At 39.6% G+C, this 21,692-nt stretch overlaps 1 protein-coding gene across 1 annotated transcript in view; it reads right to left on the reverse strand.

The window, feature by feature from the left end:
• The window catches only part of KIF6 (kinesin family member 6), a 393,563-nt gene that overhangs the window by 177,630 nt on the left and 194,241 nt on the right, over nt 1-21,692 (reverse strand). The window contains exons 11-12 of the mRNA XM_043907375.1: nt 2,152-2,257; nt 1,149-1,287 (exon numbers count right to left, since the gene is read on the reverse strand). Coding sequence (XP_043763310.1) covers nt 1,149-1,287; nt 2,152-2,257 — 245 coding nt within the window. The remainder of the gene's footprint in view (nt 1-1,148; nt 1,288-2,151; nt 2,258-21,692) is intronic.

Genomic DNA, 21,692 nt, shown 5'->3' on the forward strand with positions numbered 1-21,692 from the left:
ATTTCCTTCATGTAAGCTATTTTTTATGAATTTTGCACAATAGCTAAAGCTAAAATACCTTTTAGCAATTTTTGAGAAGTGAACAAAAATATTTGTTCATAAAGAACTGACTGAAATCATTTCTTATGCATGTTTAAAGCCTGAAAATGTAATGAAAATGCCAAATCTTTTGCAAGAAGCTTGGAAGATAAAATAAGAAACAATACTGAAGAAATACTGGGGATATCTGAGGTCTAACCATCCATTAGGGGCTCTTTAGAGGTAACCACCTCATCTGTGGGCTTTCCAGGTGGCGCTAGTGGTAAAGAACCCCTTTGCCAATGCAGGAGATGTAAGAGACACAGGTTTGATCCCTGGGTCAGGAAGATCCCCTGGAGGGGACAATGGCAACCCACTCCAGTATTCTTGCCTGGAGAATCCCATGGGCAGAGGAGCCTGGTGGGCTACAGTCCATGGGGTCACAGAGAGTCGACTTAGCATGCATGTATGCACTTCATCTGGAAGAGAGGCAGTTCCCATGTGCTGTTACCATTTCAGTCCCCAATACACGCTGTCTCTACACTCACTTCCAAATTTGGGAACATTTGTAAGTGGAACTCAAAGCAGTAGATCTGGCTTTTTAAATAAAAAGTTACATTTAAATCAATCTCTGCTCTTTATAAGCTAAATACCATTTGTCATTTCTCGGCCATCATTCGAGTTTCACCCACACAGAGGCCACAAATTCTGGGCCATGGTGAGGCTGTGGTCAGCCCGGTGTCCGGCCAGCTAGCTAAAGATAACCAGCTAGCTTACTGGGTCGGGACTAAAACAGGAAGAGCGCTGTAGAGTAGTCAAAAATATATTAAAAATTTTTTAATGTGGAGAGAAAGAAAACCCAAACTTTTCAATAAACTGAAATGTCTCCCATAATGGTAAGATATCTAGCTAAAAGCAAGGTACTTTTTTTTTTTCTTTTATGGCAACTCTCTTTTTCACTAGTTGCGACAACATGTTTGGTGAAGGGATATTTTACTTCTAAATGGAAAGAAACAACGTGAGCTAGAAGCTGGGTGGGGAGCTGGGTGATGTGGCTAGGGGAAGATAGCTAAGGGTTTCCGGGTCCAAGCCCATAGAAGAAGAGTCTCTAATCTCCGCAGAAAGGATACTGATTTCATTGTCCCTCTGCTGCAGAATATCACGTAGCTTTTTATACTCTTCCTCTCTCAATGGTTCTTGGCAGTTTTGATCTTTGTTTTCAGAGGGGGCTGTGCTCTGTCTGTGGATCTTCTTGTCATGCAGTAGTTTCTGTAAGATGAAACAAGAGCTTAGCATCCATACCTCTATTCCCAGTGTCTTTGTGTCTCTGATTCTTTTCGCCTTTACCAGTGCCTTGCACACACTAGGTGCTCCCCTCTGACGCCTTGCCTTGCAATGCAGTTGCCTTTGCGGCAACGTGTCTTCTTCCACCTACCTGTCTTCTTTCCGTCCTCCTTCATCATACCCCTCCCCCTTATCTTGTCTTTCCCTCCCTAACATGGGGAATTCCTGCTCAAACACTGTCTTCTCTTGAACTTCTTTTGCTTTCTCTATAACCTCATACGACTAACTCACACTTTAAAAAAAACAAACAGTGTTCATGTATTATAATTATTCTTTACATATCTGTCTCCTCCGTGACTTACTTAGTCAACTTTGCCTTCTCCATGCCGAGTCCAGAACAGACTCACACAAATGTCTATTATCTTAATGAAGTATGCTAAATTACAAGTCAGGCAGACACAGAGGTTAATGATATTCACACTGTGTCATTATGAAAGTAAAACCTAAGACCAAAGCTGCTGGAGAAAAATGAAGGACACAATTCTTTTGACATTGCTTGAAGATAAGTGGATTTTAAACATGACACTATTTTGTGTAGAAGGTAGAGAGATTCCTGGCCAAAGCTTTAGAAGTCCAAGGTCTGAGATTATCCATTGGAAAGTAAGATACAACCTCTGAAGAAATTCAGTGATCATCTGTTTGAACCATCTCAGTGGTTCAAAGATCATACTGTTCTGGAAATGGGAAGCTGGCTCCTCAACCTTTCAAGAGCAGGTCAACTAGAAAAGCTTTATTGCAGTTTGAACACAGCAGACAATGGCTTCTACTAGTGGAAATGTTTAAATTTACCTTTAAATAATGGAAACAGTGATGAATTTTACGCATATCAGCGCCAACCTCTAGTTTACTCTCTGGATCCTGGTCTTCCAAAAAGGATGTTATTAGTTTTTCCAGCCTAAAAATACATAATGTATGAGAATCAACTACAAGCTTGAAACTTTAGAAATTCTAGTGGCATTACTTTGTTAGTTAACATTTTTTTTTTTTATAGTGCTTTACCATTTACAAATCTTTCACATACATTCCATTTGACCCTCACAACAACCCTGTGAGGTAGGCAGCACAGATATTATTTTCATTTAGTTAGTTAACATTTGAAGTACAGGATATTGTTCTCACTTCCTTATGACAATACAGTTATCCGATTTGACTATAAACATTAACAGGGAAGAAACAAATTGGCAAAGTGAAATCTGGAAATGATGCAATTATTTGATTAATTTCCAGTGGACTTTCACATGCAGATTTCAATTCAAGAATCATTTGATTTCTACAAGATGAGCATTCTAGCCAAGCTTTCTGTGCCCCTGTGCCTAACTGCAACACTGCTAAAGATAAAGTAATGAAAAACATTTTTTTATCAGTTTCATTAAAAATTCCTGCTGCTCAGTCTGAGCTGGGACCTTAGTGGTGCCCCAAACCCTTTGACTCACTCCTGGTTGACATACAGTATCCACAGTGGCTCTTCCAAATCCTTCCACAGCCCCCAGCCCGCCACCTTGCTTTCCTCTCCATCAATAATGCAGCTTCTCACTAGACTGAGAAGTCAAAGTTGTTTCAAGTGGGCTCCTTCAGCTACCTTTACCTCCACCTGCCAGTGTCTCTGTCTCACCTCTCAGGCCCTCTTCCTTCTGATTTTGGATAATATCCTTCCTCCTTCTCAGGGCCAACCTCTCCCTAGACTCTCTTCAGGCTCCTAGCAGGCTTACCTGATTAGTTACCTCCTTAGCACCTCTTCATGCTGATCTTTCCCTTCTCCTTACAATTGATTTTCATGCTAGTCCTATTCTAAAACAAATAAAAAATAGAAAACAAACATCTGCCTTTGGAAGGAACATCCAGGCCACCCCAGGAAGTTTAGTTTGCGGCTTATAGTGTCCACACTGCATTCTAGGGTCTGCATGGCGTCTTCGCTTCCCTGTTAGTTTATGAGCATCATGGGGCAATTCCTGACTCTTAATTCTTCCTTGTGTTCCCTCTCCCTGACCCTGTATCTAGAGCATCAGTATAGAATCAATGGAATGATTCCTTCTATGTTGAGATAAGACTCTTGATAAGGAAGGTGTAAGAATGGCAATCACTATCTGTGATGCTCACTGTCATTATATGGCAGCAGTCTATCTTTCTCACATTGTTTTGAAAATATCTGCTCACTTTCAGCATCATTTTGAACAGAACACACTTCCTTTCCACTAGTACTACCAGCCTACTCAAATAAGATGTAATGATTTCCTTCAGATAGCAGAGGATGAGATGGTTAGATAGCATCACTGACTCAATGGACATGAATCTGAGCAAACTCTGAGAGACAGTGAAGGACAGGGAGGTCTGGCATGCTGCAGTCCATGGGGTCAACAAAGAGTCAGATACGACTTCGCAGCTGAAAGACAACAAGCAGCTTTGGATGTCATTCTTACGTCTTCCTACAGTCTGCGACAATGTGACAGCTGTTGCTTCCCAATTTGCACTGTAATTTTTAAGGAGCATCTTTGGGTGGAGGGGTACTTATTTGTACCATTTGCTGATTGACATAATCTTACCTTGTAGCAGGCTTCAAACTGTCAGAGACATAGAGACATTAGTTCCTGATGCAAAATGTGTTTATGTTTTTATGTGAAATATTATAAAAATAGATATTTATGGAAAGAATTCCAAACAACACAGATGTGAATAAATTGAAAAGTAAACACTCCACTCTTCTCCCTCCCTTGCCACCATTCTCATCTTTATTGACTCTCAATACTTTGGGGAATCCATGGTTAGCAGCGGAAATACAACCTTCTAGTTCTTAATGAAGCAGCTACCTATAGCCTTATGTGCATTTGTAGATTTCATCTGTTTATACAAAAATGAGATCACACCCTGAATAGAGTTCTGTATTATTATTTTTCTAAACAATTTATCAGAAACAATATTCCATGCCAGTACATATATAATAGAACTATTTCATTTTTAACGGCTATATAATATTGTATAGTGTGTGTCCTGAGCCTCTCATGATAGACACTGAGGCAACATATTCATAATTGCTACTTTCTTCTGTCACTCATGAGGAGGCCTGAATGCACAATTGCCAATCAACCAAGTTTCAAAATGTAGTAATGCATATCCATTTGTATTGGCCCTGAACTCTTAGCAAAAATTCTGGAACTTTGAAAATTATCATTAGTTCTAGAATTTACCACAATAGTAAATAGAATTTACTATCCTCTGGGGTATACGTGTTTTTTGGTTTCCAGTGTCCCTAAAATTTCAAACAGCCAATATTAGACTGGAAGCAGTGGCTAGTCAATTCTTCTGCCTTGCTTTTTCTTTCGAAAATAATTTCTCCTGTATAGTCTGATCATGAAGTAAATATTCTAGGAAACACTCCATTAAGCAGGACTGAAGTGGGTTACAAGTTCACAAGAAAGCACTGTAAGATTGTACAGGCCTGTTGATTAGCTGAGTTATCACTCTGTGTCACTGGACTTTGGTTGTTACATCAAGACTCTTGTCTTGCACAATAAGAGTTTAGGATACAAGGAAGACCAGGAATCCAAAGAAATGCTGAAGAACTTCTGCCTAAATGAAAGAAGTGGATTGCTTCGGCCCTCCTGAGACTTGATTAGTTGGATATAAAAGTAAGAATGAAGATCAGGCCTTTTGACGTGCAATTTTTTCCCCTTAGTACTTGACACAACAGAGACTCTTCAGATAAGAAAAAAATGCCTGGTCTTCCCTTCATCCATTAAATGATTTATTGTTGAATTAATTTTCTTATCAGCCAAGGACTTGGCCTAACAATTAAAACACAGAAAAATGCCTATTCAGATGTTTCTGATGTACTCCTCTCATAGTTAAGAGTGAACGATTGACCCTAAATTCCCTGCATTTTCCTATCTCCCAAAATAGTTCCTAAGTTCATACCTAGTCACTGCTCCCACTGGGGGTCTCCCAGCTGCCAGAACCCTGCTGGCCAGTGAAGAACTGTCTGCAGGAAAGCTCTCCCAAGAGGTCAAGTGAGTATGATAAGTCTGTTCTTTAGGATAAGCCCAAGTAAACAAGAAATTTTACTTGTTCTCTGTCGCTAGGAAAAAAAGAAGTAAAAGAATCCTATTGGAGAAGTAAAACTAAATGCATGCCGTTCAGTTTGAGTTCATATGGACAAGAAAGATGGTAGATAATCTATGTGCCTGAACACTAAGCCTGGCTGGTAGGTGACTGGAGGATATTAGTGATGATATTTGTTTCCACCAAACTGACTGTTGATGAGACAGCGCTGACAGCCTGTAGCTTAGATCAGCAATTCTGTTGTACTATAAATTTTGAGTCCTGGCCATATCACAACCTGTTGTTGCTTAGTTGCTAAGTCATGTCCGACTCTTTTGTGACCACATTGACTGTAGCCCGCTCGGCTCCTCTGTCCATGGGATTTCCCAGGCAAGAATACTGGAGTGGATTGCCATTTCCTTCTCCAGGGGATCTTCCAGACTCAGGAATAGAATTCAGGTCTCCTGCATTGGCAGTATGGTTCTTTACCACTGAGCCACCTGGGAAGCCCATGGCCACACCAAAGAATTGACCATAATTTCTAACGCAAGCTTTATCCCCTCAAGACCACTGGACTACTTTTGTTTTTGCTCCCAACATTTCTTGCCAAAAAAATAAAGATTTATCTACAGTCATATTTTTGTGGAAATTTAGGTTTAGTAGTGTGACTAGAAAGGGAAAGCCAGTTACTTATCGTCAACAACAGCTGGTATTACTTGGGCAAGCACTAAATGCTAGCTACTGGCCTGTGCCCTTTGAATACAACATTTCCTTAATCTGCACAACAACTAGATGGGCTGAGTACTATTATTGCCCTCATATCATAAGCAAAGGACCTGAAGTACAGACAGGCTATATGTCTTGCCCAAGGTCATACAGCTAGCAGACCGCAGAGCTGGAATTCAAACTCGGGGAGGCTGACTTCAGAATTCAAGTTTTAAACACTGTGCTTACCATCCTACATTTAGTTACTACATTTATTTAAACATCATGCTGGGCAATGTATTTCTAAAGGGCAATGCCATACCATTTAGAATTTTTTGAAAAGGTAAATAGTCAAATAGACAAGAGGGAAATAACTGAGTTGCACTTGCTTAGATCTTAATAAGGTCACTGACTGGCATGCTTTATAACAGCAAAAGAAGTTGGGAAAGAATTGGAATGCCCCACATTAGGAAGTTAAATAAATTATGGCATAATTGTTTACACTGTTAGGCAACTATTTAAAATGATGGTGAAGAGGTATATTTACCGGCATTAAAATAGTCATGATATACTATGATAGGTTAATAATGAATCCCTTTCACAGGGATTCTGCAAGTAGCCTGCAATACACCCACAAAGAAGATACGAGACAAGAAGGCAGGAAGGAAAGACAGAAGGAAGAAAAAAACCCTGAGACTGCTGCCCAGTTGCCTTTGGCTCAAGAACATTTATTATCTCCTTGTGAAAAGAGAGACTAGCGATCCAAGAGAAACTTGCTCTTCTGCACTGTTTTTATCATTATGTTACATTCAACTGTTTATTAAATGAAGTTCCTTGTTTATACATTGTGCACGATTACGATGTTCTCATTATTCTAAAATAATCTTTGTTAAAAAAAATTCAGCATGTTCCTGTCAGCATTAGCATCTCTAAAATAATCTTTGTAAAAAAAAATTTAGCATGTTCCTGACAGCATTAGCATCTCCACATGAATTAGAAACCATGTCTCTATGGTACTGGTTGTGGGAAAGTTGGGGGAAAAGAGGAATGGGTATAAGCAAGGAGCACGCCTAAACTGGGACATGGAAATCCCGGCTGGTTCTAAACCCCAGGACAGCTATGGGAAGTGTGGCCCAGAGAGTAACTGGGGGACAAAGATGGCAGAAGTGTCCTATGACACAGTCTTATTCCAGGGAATTAATGGGGAAAAACAAGGTTAGGGAGTGCAAGGCATTGGGACCTTATCCTTGGATACTGAGCTGGAAAGAGTGAGCGAGATACAAAACACCCCAGTTTGTGGGTTAGGGCTGTTCCGTGGTAGAATTATGGAGATGACTAATACCCCTGAGCTGATGGGCCTGCTGGCTTCTCACTGGTTCTGAGAGAATAGGCGGTTCATTCTTGGGGGCTGTTAAGGAGTTCTGATTGGAGAAGCTAACTGGGACTAATTATACCAAAATGTACCAGAGTCTGCCTGACCCCTATCAGTCATTCAGCCACTAAAGATGGTGCCATCAAGAACAGGTTGTCTCCCAAAGGGTTAAGCAATGGGGTTGTTGACAAACTATAGTTACATATTAATGTGAGAAAAGATCTTTCTTAAAAAGCTGAAAATAATGATAAAGGTAAAAGGAAACTTGAGAACTCAATTTCTAGGAACATAACTAAATAGGAAGAATGGGAGAATAGTTACAAAATTAAAAATACTGGTCACTGTATGTAAAGAATGTGGCTGAACAATTAGGTTGAATGATCTCAACCATTAACTAATGCATCAGTTTCTGTGGGTCACAAATTTCTCAGCTGTGAAATGTGCAAAACAACATCATCTCTAGACTGTTTGAGCTCTATGAAACAATGTAATTCAAGGAACAAAGAGAGGGTATTTATTGTCTGGCCCATGAATGCCTTGCTCTTCAGTGTGAATAGTAAGCCAATTTCTAAGGCATCACCTGGGAGACTTGAAGAAATGTAGACTCAAAGGCCCCATGCCAGACTTGCTGAATCTACATTTAAACAATATTCCCTGGTGATTCCTGTGTGCATCAATGCTAAAGAAGTCATTCAATACAGCAACTTGTTGAATTTTGAGTTATGAATATAAACACATCTTTTTGGCCCTGGAACCCAAAGAAATAACTTGAGATATTAAATGAAAGATATTAATGAAAGATATTAAATTAAATTAACAGCATCCCTTGATGGTCAGCCACATCCTGGCTACTGTGCTAGTGACCTTACATGATTTCTTACTTAAGAGGGAAAATAATTAAAGAGATTATCATAGTCTGGTTCTCTTTATAACTGCCTTCTCCTAATTACTTTATTATTACTTTTATTGAACATCCATTATATTTCAGCAACTCTTACATGTATTTTGTTATCTGTCTGTACCTTAAACCTAAAAATTATTTTCCCTCTTTCACAGGTGAGGACAGGAACACTCCTAGAAATTAAGTAATTTGCATACTATTAGTTGCATATTATATGCAACTTACTGCATATAAGTTAGAAAACTGAAACATTGGGATTTAAAAACAGGTCTTTTGAATCAGGAACCCCTACCCTTTCTACACAAATGCTCTCAATCAACTCAGGAAAATGTCCTGTATTTGCTATAATCTATAATGTACTAAATTTGTATTTTCAATTCAGAACTTTCCTTCCTACAGACTTTTGAAAAGCAAGCAAAATGCAAACAACTAGGGCAATGTGATCATCAGATAAACTTGGTGTCTTGCATTTGAAAGAAAATAATTTTGAACAAGATGCTACAGAGGGGGGTCCTTGAGACCCAGTCATGGAAGGTGAAGGAAAGCCTTATTTTGACTTTGCTAACATGACAAGCTTCTTTTATGGGTATGACCCTTTAAAACATACAGTGTTGGGAAAGCACATAATTTATGAAAGGAAAGTTCAGATAAGAACAATAAATTCACAATTTATGATTAACTACAATCTACGGGACATGAAAAACTGAAGGCTGAGACTGTGCCAATAGGACTACAACCAAAGGAAACTACACAAATATTTTTCAGGGTCATTAGTTTCACATTTGCTTTTTGTTAGATTCTGCTGAAAGAACTATTCCCAATTGGCTTAAAGGTGGTTACTTCAAGATTTTTTTTTCTTTTGGACTTCTCTGGTCTATGACAAGTATTATATACATTTATACACTTACCAAGCCCTAACCAGTAAGTGAAAGACATGGACCCTCATGCGCAAGGAATTGAGTTCAGTGTCAGCCACTCTGTTGGAATGAGCTCTTTTTAATAACAGTAGGGAGCCAGATAAGGACTTCCCTGGTGGCTCAGATGGTAAAGAATCTGCCTGCAATGCAGGAGACCTAAGTTCAATCCTTGGTTGGGACAATACCCTGGAGAAGGGAATGGTAACCCACTCCAGTATTCTTGCCCAGAGAATCCCATGGACAGAAGAGCCTGGTGGGTGACAGTCCATGGGTCTCAAAGAGTCAGACACAACTGAGCGACTAACACTTTCACTTTCTTTCAGGCGGCCAGAAAGTTCCTAGTTTGGATGATACAGAGGAAATTCCTATGCAGAGTTTACCAATAAGATTTCTCTTAGTAACACACGTCCCCTTTACCTCCACAAAAGCAGTTATATAGCCCCTCAAATGCAGAGCTGCTGAACCTCTGGATACTTCCAGTGTTTCAAAACAGCAAATGCAAAACATCCAAATCAGAATCCAGACTCACTTGCCTCTAACACTGACAAATAAAAGTGAAAGTCACTCAGTCGTGTCCGACTCTTTGCGACCCCATGGACTATACAGTCCATGGAATTCTCCAGGCCAGAATACTGGAGTGGGTAGCCTTTCCCTTCTCTAGGGGATCTTCCCAACCCAGGGATCGAACCCAGGTCTCCCGCATTGCAGGCAGATTCTTTACCAGCTGAGCCATCCTGTGTCGCAGACAGGTTCTTTACCAACTGAGCTATGAGGGAAGCCCTCTAACACTGAAGATATAGCCTATTTATAGGAAAATACATTCACAGACATGTACTTCAGTTTATAGAATTTTAAGAATTATTTAAAAATAACTTGTAAAGAAACTAGAAAAAAATTTAAAGGCCCTAAAAACTCTTAAAATGCAATGATGAAGGCTTCTGATAAGTTATAAAAATTAATTTTGTTTTCCTTAACTTACATTTTCAAGTATCCAATTCATTAAAGGCATACACATATCTTGATATGACCAAACATTTTAACTTCAGTAGACATAGAAAGTTTCATTGGTTTAGAGCAAACATAAGAAATTAAACTAATGTAAATTAATCAACCCCTACCTATTAATAACTGCCTCTTTAAATTCTACATCTTTTGAACCCTTTGCTCGCTGTAGGCAAATACTCCATTATTTGTGTGAAAGGGTTAAAGTGTTAGTTGCTCAGCCACGTCCGACTCTCTGTGACCCCATGGCCTGAAGCCCACCAGGCTCCTCTGTCTGTGGGAGTCTCCAGGCAAGAATACTGGAGTGGATTGTCCATTCCCTTCTCCAGGGGATTTTCCTGACTCAGGTATTGAACACAGGATCTCCTGCATTGCAGGCAGATTCTTTACTGTCTGGGCCATCAGGGAAGCATTTGTGTTTAATGTAAACATGAACACCTATCTCCACAAATCCATCATAACTAAGAAAATGACTTAGAGGAAAGAGAAGAGTGGGGTGGTAGGATGGGGCAGAGAAGCCAGTTAGGGAGAAGGACAGCTGGCAGCAGAAAAAGGTGAAGAAAGTTACCGTTCAGAAAGTGGGCAATGACAGGACAAACAGGCAGGAAAGGTTTCATTATGGCGGAGATGGAAAGAGCTAGCAGAGAGAAGCTAAAGTGGGTTGAAGCTTTGAGAAGAGTGTAGTAGAGAGATAGACATTGAGGGCAAGGACAGGGGAAAGACTGGGGACAAGGATGGAGTGTATTAAAACGGAGGAGCTGCCCAGAGAGCCCCTCTGAGAGGCACACTGGGGGCAGTGTGGAGCAAGAGGGAGAAGAGGCTAGAGACAGGGAGGGGAAGGGGCTCGGAGTGCGGTGGGATGGGGCTGGGAAGCAAGGACAGGAATGGCAGGCAAAGGAGAGGATGGGTGGAGAGAGAGGGAGGGGAGAGAGAGACAGACCTCAGACGGTTAAGACCAGATGCACCTACGGAACAAGGTGGATGGGGAATTTCCAGGACCAGCGCCAGTTGGAGGGGACCGGGCTCTATGAGCTATAAAGACAGCTATATAGCTCATTTCCCCGCTGGTAGCTCAGATGGTAAAAAATCTGCCTGCAATGCAGAAGACCTGGCTTGGGAAGGTCTCCTGGAGAAGGGAGAATGGCTACCCACTCCAGTATTCTTGCCTGGAGAATTCCATGGGCAGAGGAGCCTGGTGGGCTACAGTCCACGGGGTCACAAAGAGTCAGACACGACCCAGCAACTAACACTTTCACATAGCTCATCTCCATGGTTATAGACTTCCCTGACAGTTCATTAACTTGAAGGAGCAGTGAAAGCTTTATCCATCCTTTGCTCCAATTCTCTGAACTCTTTTTCAATAATTCTGTCTTATATGAAATTATGTTTGTAGACAACATTAATGTTTAGAAATACAGATTTCTCAGTTGGTTCTTTTAGCAAAAACTTAAAGTAGTCTTGGTTTACATGTAAAAATGCAGAACATATATATTTTTGTTTGTTTTTTAATATTTATTTTTATTTATTTACTTTATTTAATTGGAGGCTAATTACCTTACAATTTTTTAAATTAGAAAACTTGCAAAAGTTTTAAAAGAGATTTAAAAAGATTTTGTTATGTAAAAATACAAAGTCAGTCCTTGTGGGTATGTCCCCATTTGATGACAAATCATTTGATTTATTCTATCATATGGAAAATAGCTTATCGCTGTTTGGAAACATGTGTTCATGTAATAGTAAATCTAGGACAAATTTATGTAAATTGAATCAAACTCAAGTTCTATATTACATTGAAGATAGGTTTATAAGACAAAGATGGAGACCCTAAGATGCAAACAAACAAAAAAAATCACAGTAAGGAATACTGAAACCTTAAAAATTAAATACTTGAAAGGAAATGGACTTCCCTGGTGGCTCAGACGGAAAACAGTCTGCCGCAATTCGGAAGACGTGGGTTCGATGCATGGGTCAGGAAGATGCCCCGGAGGAGAGAATGGCTACCCACTCCAGTATTTTTGCCTGGAGAACCCCATGGACAGAGGAGCTGGCAGGTTACAGTCCACGGGGTTGCAATACAACATAACAAAGAGTCAGACACAACTGAGTAACTAACACTTCACTTCAAAAGGAAATGACCATTAAATTGTTAAAACAATGATGCAGGACCCATATAAAGAAAAATACAAATTAACAGAGGGATCAGAGAGGAAAAGAACACACTGGGAGTCATTGTGATCCTGAGTGAGAAGATGTAGAACTGTAATCTCTCTCTAAATTATCACTAAAAGTTAAAGCCAAATCCAATGAAAGTATCAATGCACTATTTTTTCCAGAAAAAAAAAAAACCCAGCATATACACACAAACCCTACAAATTTTTATTCATATTTTTTGGGGTGAAGGGTCTGTGCTGCTAAGTCATGTCAGTCATGTCTGACTCTGTGCGACCCCATAGACGGCAGCCCACCAGGCTCCCGTCCCTGGGATTCTCCAGGCAAAAACACTGGAGTGGGTTGCCATTTCCTTCTCCAGTGCATGAAAATGACAAGTGAAAGTGAAGTCGCTCAGCTGTGTCCAACTCTGAGCAACCCCATGGACTGTAGCATGCCAGGCTCCTCCGTCCATGGGATTTCCCAGGCAAAAGTACTGGAGTGGGTTGCCATTGCCTTCTCAAGAAGGGTCTATAAATCCCCCTAAATCTACACATGGACTTGATAGCACCTCTGCTGAAGATGAACATATATACTGATATGAGAAGATATTTCAATTGAATGAAAAACATAGGTTAAAAAACAGTTTTAAAAGCATGAGCTCATTTTTATTGGAATACATATGTATTCATTGAAAAATTTGGAGGATTACAACCAAATAAACAGTTGTTATCTTTTTTTCTTATCTGAATTATACCATTTAATGATAACAGCTGTTATCTTTCAGTAGTGGAATTACAAATGATCCCATTTTTATCTTTGTCCATTATCACTTTTCCCCAATGAACATGAATTGTCATAAAATGAAAAATTATAAAACTCCTCCAATTCTCAAGTAAAATTTTTTAAAAATAGATAAAATTACAAACTTAGTTTCTAACATTTCAAGTTACTTTCCTTGAGGATAATGCTATGGGAAAGAGACATACATTATTTGTTATTAGGTCCTTGAAAAGAAGTGAAGTGAAGTCAAAGTTGCTCAGTCGTGTCTGACTCTTTGTGACCCCATGGAATTCTCTAGGCCAGAACACTGGAGTGGGTAGCCTATCCTTTCTCCAGCAGATCTTCCCCATCCAGGAATCGAACCGGGGTCTCCTGCATTGTAGGCGGATTCTTTACCAACTGAGCTATCAGGGAAGCCCCTTTGAAATAAAATCCACAGTTAAATCCTAAAGCTGTTCCTCCATTGCTTCCAGACGGGTTTGATTTGTTGATACGATCTAATTACTTATTTTACGGTACTGATTATAGTGGCTGGTGGCTATTCCTGCATTTGTTTATCCATCCTTTGAGCAAGCTATCAGGAACCAGGTGTTAGACATCATGTAATTTATTATTTCCATAAGTGCACATTTTCACACTGTGGGTTTTCTGTAAGTGGCATAAACCATATAAAACTGTAATTAGAACAAACATTTGTTTCAGAAAGTCTTTAAAAATATCCAGCTCCATGTATATGAAAACCTTTCTGTGAAAAGGTTACGGGGGAAGGCAGGAGAGAAATACAAATATTCCTATGTGATGTGATGAAGGGTCTCATTCCTTCTTTTAAAAGAATTCCCTGGAGCTCACAGAATCCAACTCACAAAAAGCCTTAACATTGAGAAAGCATTAAATAATGGGAAGAATGAAATGGTATGCTCATACTTTCACACTCAAGACGTCCTAATTTAGAATCAAGTACTTGGACTGCTGATGAAAGAGCTGTCTAGGCCAGAAGAATCTAATGTGTCAACTGTAGTCTGATAAATGGAACGGCCATTCATGCCTTGTCCGTTTTCTGTTATCTGGTTTTGATATTCATTCATTTGGTCTATTAAGACCCAAAGCACTTAAACTTAAGGAGAATAAAATAATCACTAAAGTACAGAAACAGCCCTGAGATGGAGTCAGGCCTTTTTAATCATATTAGATAACTATGTCTGAAGAACTCAAATGCTTCCATAAACTACCCAAGGATAATTAACACAAGCTGTAGACCATGCTTTTCGTTTTCATTTTAATATCTTCAAAATGTGGTGTCAGGACCAGAAACACTTTGTACTGAAGTAGAGGAACATCATCTGTAGTGAATTATATCTCATGAATGATTTCAGAGATCTGATTTCTTATAAAATAAGAGAGAAAGCATTAGCTATTAATGACCCTCTGGGATATTTAATCCGCAAAGCTTAGATTATTTTTCCTCAGCCAGCCATTATTAGAAATTGGGGTAAGGATGCCTAGGATCCAAGAGTTGTGAATTCAGGATCATGTTGATAGATAATCTTTTTTTTTTCCCCCAAACATTGCATAATTACTTGGACTTTTCCTCTTCAGGTGGTGTGAATTAACTTTGGAAAATACTGACCATGTATAAGATGTTTCTCAATTCTTTACCGAGTGAGACATACTAGGAGGAAACTATATTTAAGGCTTAAATATACATGTCACTGCTTAAGGACAGATTCTAAGACGATGAAGAATAAAAACTGAGAATGTGCTAACTCCTTATTCTTACACTGATTCAGAGAGCAGAGCATTTACTAACTGCCTACCGTGATCCCGGTGTTAGGTAACTCAAGACAATAAGACCCACCCAAGTCTATTCTCTATAAATCCTCCTGGATCTTGATCTTTAAAAATCCTTGAGGTGGTGGGGTCAATGGCAATTTTAAAAAAAGATATAAATGGAAACATCAATTAGTTGTTTTCAAGGCAAAAGTATTCATGGAAATTCTGCAGATGAAAATAAGAATCCTGATCATACAAAACAAAACTGAAACAGGGTTACAGATATTGCATCAGACACATACTAAAAGGTTATTTGCGATTTACATGAAATTCAAATTTAACTGGATGCCCTGTGTTTTGTTTTAATTTGCTAAACCTGGCCGCACTGAGCTGCAAGCCAGAGAGCCAGCAGCTATTCCAGTGCGGAGCTGGCCTGTGGGTGCCGCTGCGGGAGCGTGTGGTCCCAGGCATGCGGGAGGGTGCTTGCAACTGCTGTTGGTTAATAACCTGCTCCCTAGAAATAGAGACAGGAGAGGCCCAATGCCACTGCTCTTTCCTGAGAGGGTGAAAAGTACTAGAAGCATTGCCCACAGCATCTAAATGTTTCCCCACTGCTAATACACTACACTTTCAATTGATTTTAAAGCTAAAAATTCAGAGTTATAAAGCTATTTAGAGCCTACAAGGAGCCAGAATTGGTGAAGGCCGGTTCTCTCAGGGTTAAAAAACAAAAAAATCTGACTTGGTAGAAATCTTTTGTTAAGTCACATCACTTCTCTGGGACTAAACAGATGAATCCATAAAGCAAGAAACCCAGACTGCGGCTTTGCTCGTATCGATCCCTCCTCCATCTGAAATATTCTCCCTGGCCAACTTCGCTTTTCTAAATCTTGCCTTAACTCACGGGTCTGCTAAAAGTTGTCCCTGAGTTTCCCACTCAAAAGTAATTTCTGCTCCTCCAGTTACCTCAGCACTTCTCCTGTGTAGGTACCACTTTTTATCTTATTCATGTGCTGGTCTTGACTCCCTTCCGTGACTGAAGCCCTCTAAAGCCAGAACCTGTCACTCATTCGTCTTTGTAATCCCCGCCCTGCTATCTGGGCATCAAGTGCCTCATTCTGTTTAATGTCCCTGCTGTGGGCTGAAGATTCAGCCTTTTCTATGTGCTTCTAAGGAAAGCAGACTTTTTAGGGTCATTTTGCAGAAGTCATTGCCTGAGCATTTTCTGATTCAAGTCAGACCCTCAAAAATGCCTTTGTACAGAACTGAGCAATAGCAAACAGGAATAGAAATAGCTAAAGCCATGAAAATCCTATTGCAGGCACTCCTGAGGTTGTGTAATTGCGGTCAGAAGTCCCTGCATTTTAAAAAAAGGCTGATTGGGGGCACTTATGGACTGAGCAGATAAGTTGCCTTCACAACAAAAATATGGATCAGCATCAGGATTCTGACCAGAAAGCATGGTCAGGGTGGGTACGGAGGGGAAGTTCCCCTGACCCAGAAGATAATCAGAACCAGGGCAGTGAAAGAAGGGGACCTAAGCCAGAATCAGAAGGAACCCTCCCCTAGAATAGGATGGACAGCTAAAACAGGACCTATGTAATAAGTTATTACTAACCTATATACTGTTATCTGCACAGAATATTTATGAAAGTGAGTTTAAGTCATAAAGTTCTTTTCAGTAAAAAAACACTAAGAAAGCAAAAACATAAGTAGTAAAGTCAAACATTTTAGAAACAAACAGTGTGCAGTCTTTGCTTTCCTAACTGAGTGAGGAAACGTGATGCCCTGGAGGTTCAAAGCCCAGTTCAGTCAAAGAAGAAGGCTCAGCAAATGTGGAGGTGCCTGGGGAAGCCACAAGCATGATGGCATCATCCAGGGAGACCCCGAGGAAGGAGTTTACGAGATCAGGCATGAGGTGGCCCCAGGCCTTCTCCCCCTGAATCTGGGCTTCTAGTCATGTGACACAGTCAACAGAAGCCATGATAGAACATGTGTCTGTGAAATCAGTGATACTGACTGAATCAAACAACAAAAAAAAATCCCATACATTTCTGCTTTTCCTCTTTAGCTGATAACAACGAAGAATAAGAAATGACCTTTGGAAAAGTTAGTCGTTTGACCTGAATGGTGGCTAATACGGATAATTAGGATCTGTCCCTGTGTTTCTTAGTAAATACCTCATAGGTTAGTGGCCCTATGATTACTTGAACTGTGAGGAATTTAATTATTGGCATGAACTCTTGAGTTTTATCAGCTGTGGTCACTTCTACATAAACTGTCTCATATGAAAACAAGCACTGGTTAATATACTTCTAACACACCAAAAATGAGCCAACAGCAGTGGGTGGATGTTAACTTTACTGTTCTCTTACTCTAGAAGCCAGTTCCTTAGGATGGAAAGGAGGACACATTTCCTACCAGGGGGAACATTTAAGTATTTTCCTTGTCTCTTGGCACATTTTCCAGATAAGACTGTTTCTAGATGGCATAGCTAGAGTGAATGAACAACAGTGAAGAAAATCCAGAATTCCAGACAGACTTTAGTTTCTGAGACAAACAATATAGAAAAACCTAGCTAATTCTAGAATACTGCATGTGTTTTGCCCTGTAAACTCCTAGAAGCAGGAGGCAGGTTTAAGTCATCACTGTACACCTTACGTAGCTCAAGGTCACAAAAGAGCAGCTCTGGAAACAGACACAACAGGGTTGAAATTCTAATTCTGCTTCTCACTTTGCTAGCTGAATGCAATTTGCCTCCTGAAGTTATTGTGGAATTTTTATTAGACTATGTACATAACAAGTGTAAGGTAATGCCTATTGGCAAACAAATGGCATTTATCTTTATCATTACATGTTTGCCGAGTGATCTGATGATAACTTATGGAAAATGTTATGTGTTAGAGAACATTTCACTTTTATTTCTTTACCACATATATTTTAAAAAAATCCTTATTTTGTCTGATCATAGATTGATGCATATCTGTCTGAGGCAAAAAGTTTAGGAAATATAGTATAAAAAAGATTACTCCAATCTTAGAACCCAGAGATAACACTGTGAAACTTTGGTGTTTATCCTTCCAGAGTTGTTTGTAAGCAACTATACATATATGCATATAAGTGTATACATGTAAATGCATGTTTTGGTTACAAAAAATAAGATATAGAGTTTGAAAGTGTTCCTAGGTCAATATAATATATGGGTCTCCATTAATATAAAAAATTGCCACATTATGTTTCATTAAATGAATGTATCACAACCCAATTCATTATTACAAATGATATTGATAAATATCTTTATACACACTCTGTAAATTTGTCCTTAAGGACAGATTACTAGAAGTTAAACTGCTGACCCTAAAAGCACACCCATTTAAAAGTCTGTACAAACGTTCTGCAGGGCTGTCCAACAAGGGGTGTGTGTGTATGTGCTCAGTTTTGTCCGATTCTTTGCAACTCTGAGGACTGTAGCCTGCCAGGCTCCTCTGTCCATGGGATTTTCCTGACAAGAATACTGGAGAAGGTTGCCATTTCCTCCTCCCGGGCATCCTCCCAGCCCACGGATCGAACCTGTGCCTCCTGCATTGCAGGCAGATTCATTACCGCTAGGCCACCAGAGAGGAACAAGCTAAAAATTTGCCTAGGCCTCAGAAACGGCCTCCCTGTCTGTCACCCCTCACTGGACTGTCTACTCTGCCTGCAGAGTAAGAGCTCACCCATGCCCTCACTGACATGGTATCATCATCTTTTCATTATTACCAACATGACTGGCAAAAAATCACATGTCATTGTAATCTGCATTTCTTTGTTAATTAGCAACTCTTTGTTTCTTGATGATTGCTCTCTTCTACCAAACTCAGAGGAAAATTCACGGCTATCAGACAGGGAACATAACAAAAAGTGAGATGCAGAAAGAAGAGGAAACACGTGGCTGCCAATTTCAACAAGGGATTTCAGATTAAACAGAAAAGTAAATATACAGTACTGTACTCTGCCCAGCACATGCTATTTGACTGATTGGAAAGCAAATTGATGAGGGAAGCAGTTGAAAAGCATGAATAGTAGAAGGTGAGCTTATGAACAGGAAGGGGGAATCTGATTTCTCCAGTAAACTGAAGAAATCACAGAGGCAGCACTAGTTACCTTGACATTAACGATGACATATTTTCGAGGCTGTAGCAAAAGTCATGAGCTTGCTCGGTTAATAATAAATACAGAGGGAACCACTAGGGAACTGGGTTGGGAGGATGGGAGTGGGAATGAAGAATATTCTGAGGAATAGAGCACAAAAACAAAATAACAAACAAAACAGTCCTGGGTCGTCACTGAGCTCAGCCCCTTGTAGTTAGGTGGCTAGAACTAGGACACGTTGTTTGCTAGGACAACCAGAGCAGGCTAAGAGCCTGTCCTCATGCTGTCTTGAGGGATGTTTGGTCTTCTGCCTTTAAGGATGTAAAGGTACATAAAAAAGGAGGGCCTTGATAAGACAGCCTGTGAACCCCAAGCAAAAAGGGCTCTGGGTGCTTGGGATGGGGTCAGCTGGAGGAGGAACAGGGATTACCTGCAAGAGGCACTTGCCATTTTACTTTGGTGCCTTCGTAGGGAGTTGGATGTACATCGTGAACTCAGATTTACATGTTATTTTGGAGATAATTCTTTATTGTATTATGCCAAACTAGAACAGTCTGTCAAACTAGCATTTTTTTTTTTTTTTGGATAGGTGTCAAAGTAAAAAGCAGTAAGATTTATCCCAATGCTCAGCTGAATACAAAGTAACTGTCATCTCATAGCCCAGTGAATGACACAAATTATCCCTGTTCCACTTTGGGGCACTGTTAACTCTACTGGCACTAGGATGTCATGCATTGGGGTTCTTCAATACAAAAAAAAAAACTTTGAATTTTCTCACAAGTTCTCAGATCTTTACTTGGATGTCCGGGAGTGGGGGTAGGGTGGTGGGGATCCATATTTTACAGAGAAGCCAGCTGAAAAATGAAAGCAAAGTGTCTGTTTTCTGGATCCTAGCCACTCGGTAGCAGTGCTGAGAGTCCTCAAGTTTGCTTTGATATCGCGTATGGTTAGTTCCTGAAGCAGGCCACTTTGTGGCATTTTATTAGAAAGCTTGATCTATTACAATTACTTGGGTGATTAATGAACCTTTCTTTCATTTAGTCCTTCACGCTCCTGGTCTTTATTGCCCACTTTGTACATGATTATTTACTTGTCTTTAATTTTTGGAAAAGCAGGCGTCCATCACTGGGTTCCCTCTGGGCAGGCAGCATGATTCTGCTGCTTCTTGCTTTGACTGCTTCGACAGATCCTAGCACTGGGCTCCAGTGTGCCAATAATAATCCTCAGGGACTGGGAAGTAAGACCTCGGGGATGGATCGGAATCCCAGATTACAGCGGCTGCAAGGCCAAGGAATGAAATAGAAGGAGGAATCTTAACACCTCCTCTCCCAAGCCTCAGGGGATGAAGCTAAAACAAACTGTTCTCTCTGAACTCTCTTTAGCCCACAGATTTGTACGCAAATGAAGATAAATCAGAAGATATACCCAAAGGTTAGACTCCTAAAATCATACAAAAAATGAGCTCCCCCTTCTCCCCACCAAAACAAGTAATCAAAACAAAATCCTTCTCAGTAACTGCAAAAAAAAAAAAACAAAAAAAAAAAAACCACAAAAAACCCACAAAACTTCAGCTCAATTCATCTTACCAGTTTATAAGATTTTAGGATGTTCCCTAACAGTTTTATCTTTGTGTATTTTTAGTACAACTATTATACAGATGTTGAAATGCTAAATTCAGATAATGGAAAACAGAAGGCTTTGCTGACATATCCAGCATTTGAAAGAAAGAATAGAGAGTACAAAATAAAGATCCTGGGAAGCACCTGAAAGAAGTATTAAGGTATAAAAATAAAGTATGTATGTTGAACTTCCATAGACAGATGCAGAGAATTCCAACTGGCAACAGTCCTGAAGAACAGGGTGAAGAGAGAACAGGGGCTTGGAGTTCACATCGTGATGTTGGATATAATATTTATAAGTCCCTTGCAAAGTCATCTAGGAGAAAAAGTCTACATCAACATCATTCAAGCAAAAAGGATCTGCCTTTTACTTTTGGCATATTTTCCTTGTGCTCAGATATGGGCATTATATATAGGTTGTTTTCCTTTTTATGTCTGCCTATATTTAGAACTTCTATAAGTGCATATTATTTATACACTTACATATTTTATCAAGTAATTATACATACATATATTTATAAAGATTTTGTTCAAATTTATAATTCTGTTTTAAATCCAAGTATAAATGTTATGCCTCAGTTATGTGACTCAGACTGTTACTTTAAATTTCCAAATATCCTAAAGGTCTCAGCACATGTTTCTCACTTGGAGGGTATGTGAAGCTTGTTATGGTTAAGGAAGTGGACAGTAAGATGCAAAGCAAACAAGTCCAATTTGGAAGCATTTTATGAACATTCCATTCTGGCAATTTATAGTTTTTGTTTTCTTTAGCCCTTTAGAAATACAATCTTATATCAACTGCATTAGAAAAGCACCACTCTGAAATGACTGATTAATAATACACAATATTATAGCCCAAATACACAAAAAAGAATATAAATATTATAAGATATTTTAAAGTTAAAATGCCAGAAGCAGATGTAATTTAGATCTCAGAAACAACTATGTGC

Source organism: Cervus elaphus, chromosome 7, assembly GCF_910594005.1.
Source record: "Cervus elaphus chromosome 7, mCerEla1.1, whole genome shotgun sequence".
NCBI classification, from domain to species: Eukaryota; Metazoa; Chordata; class Mammalia; order Artiodactyla; family Cervidae; genus Cervus; species Cervus elaphus.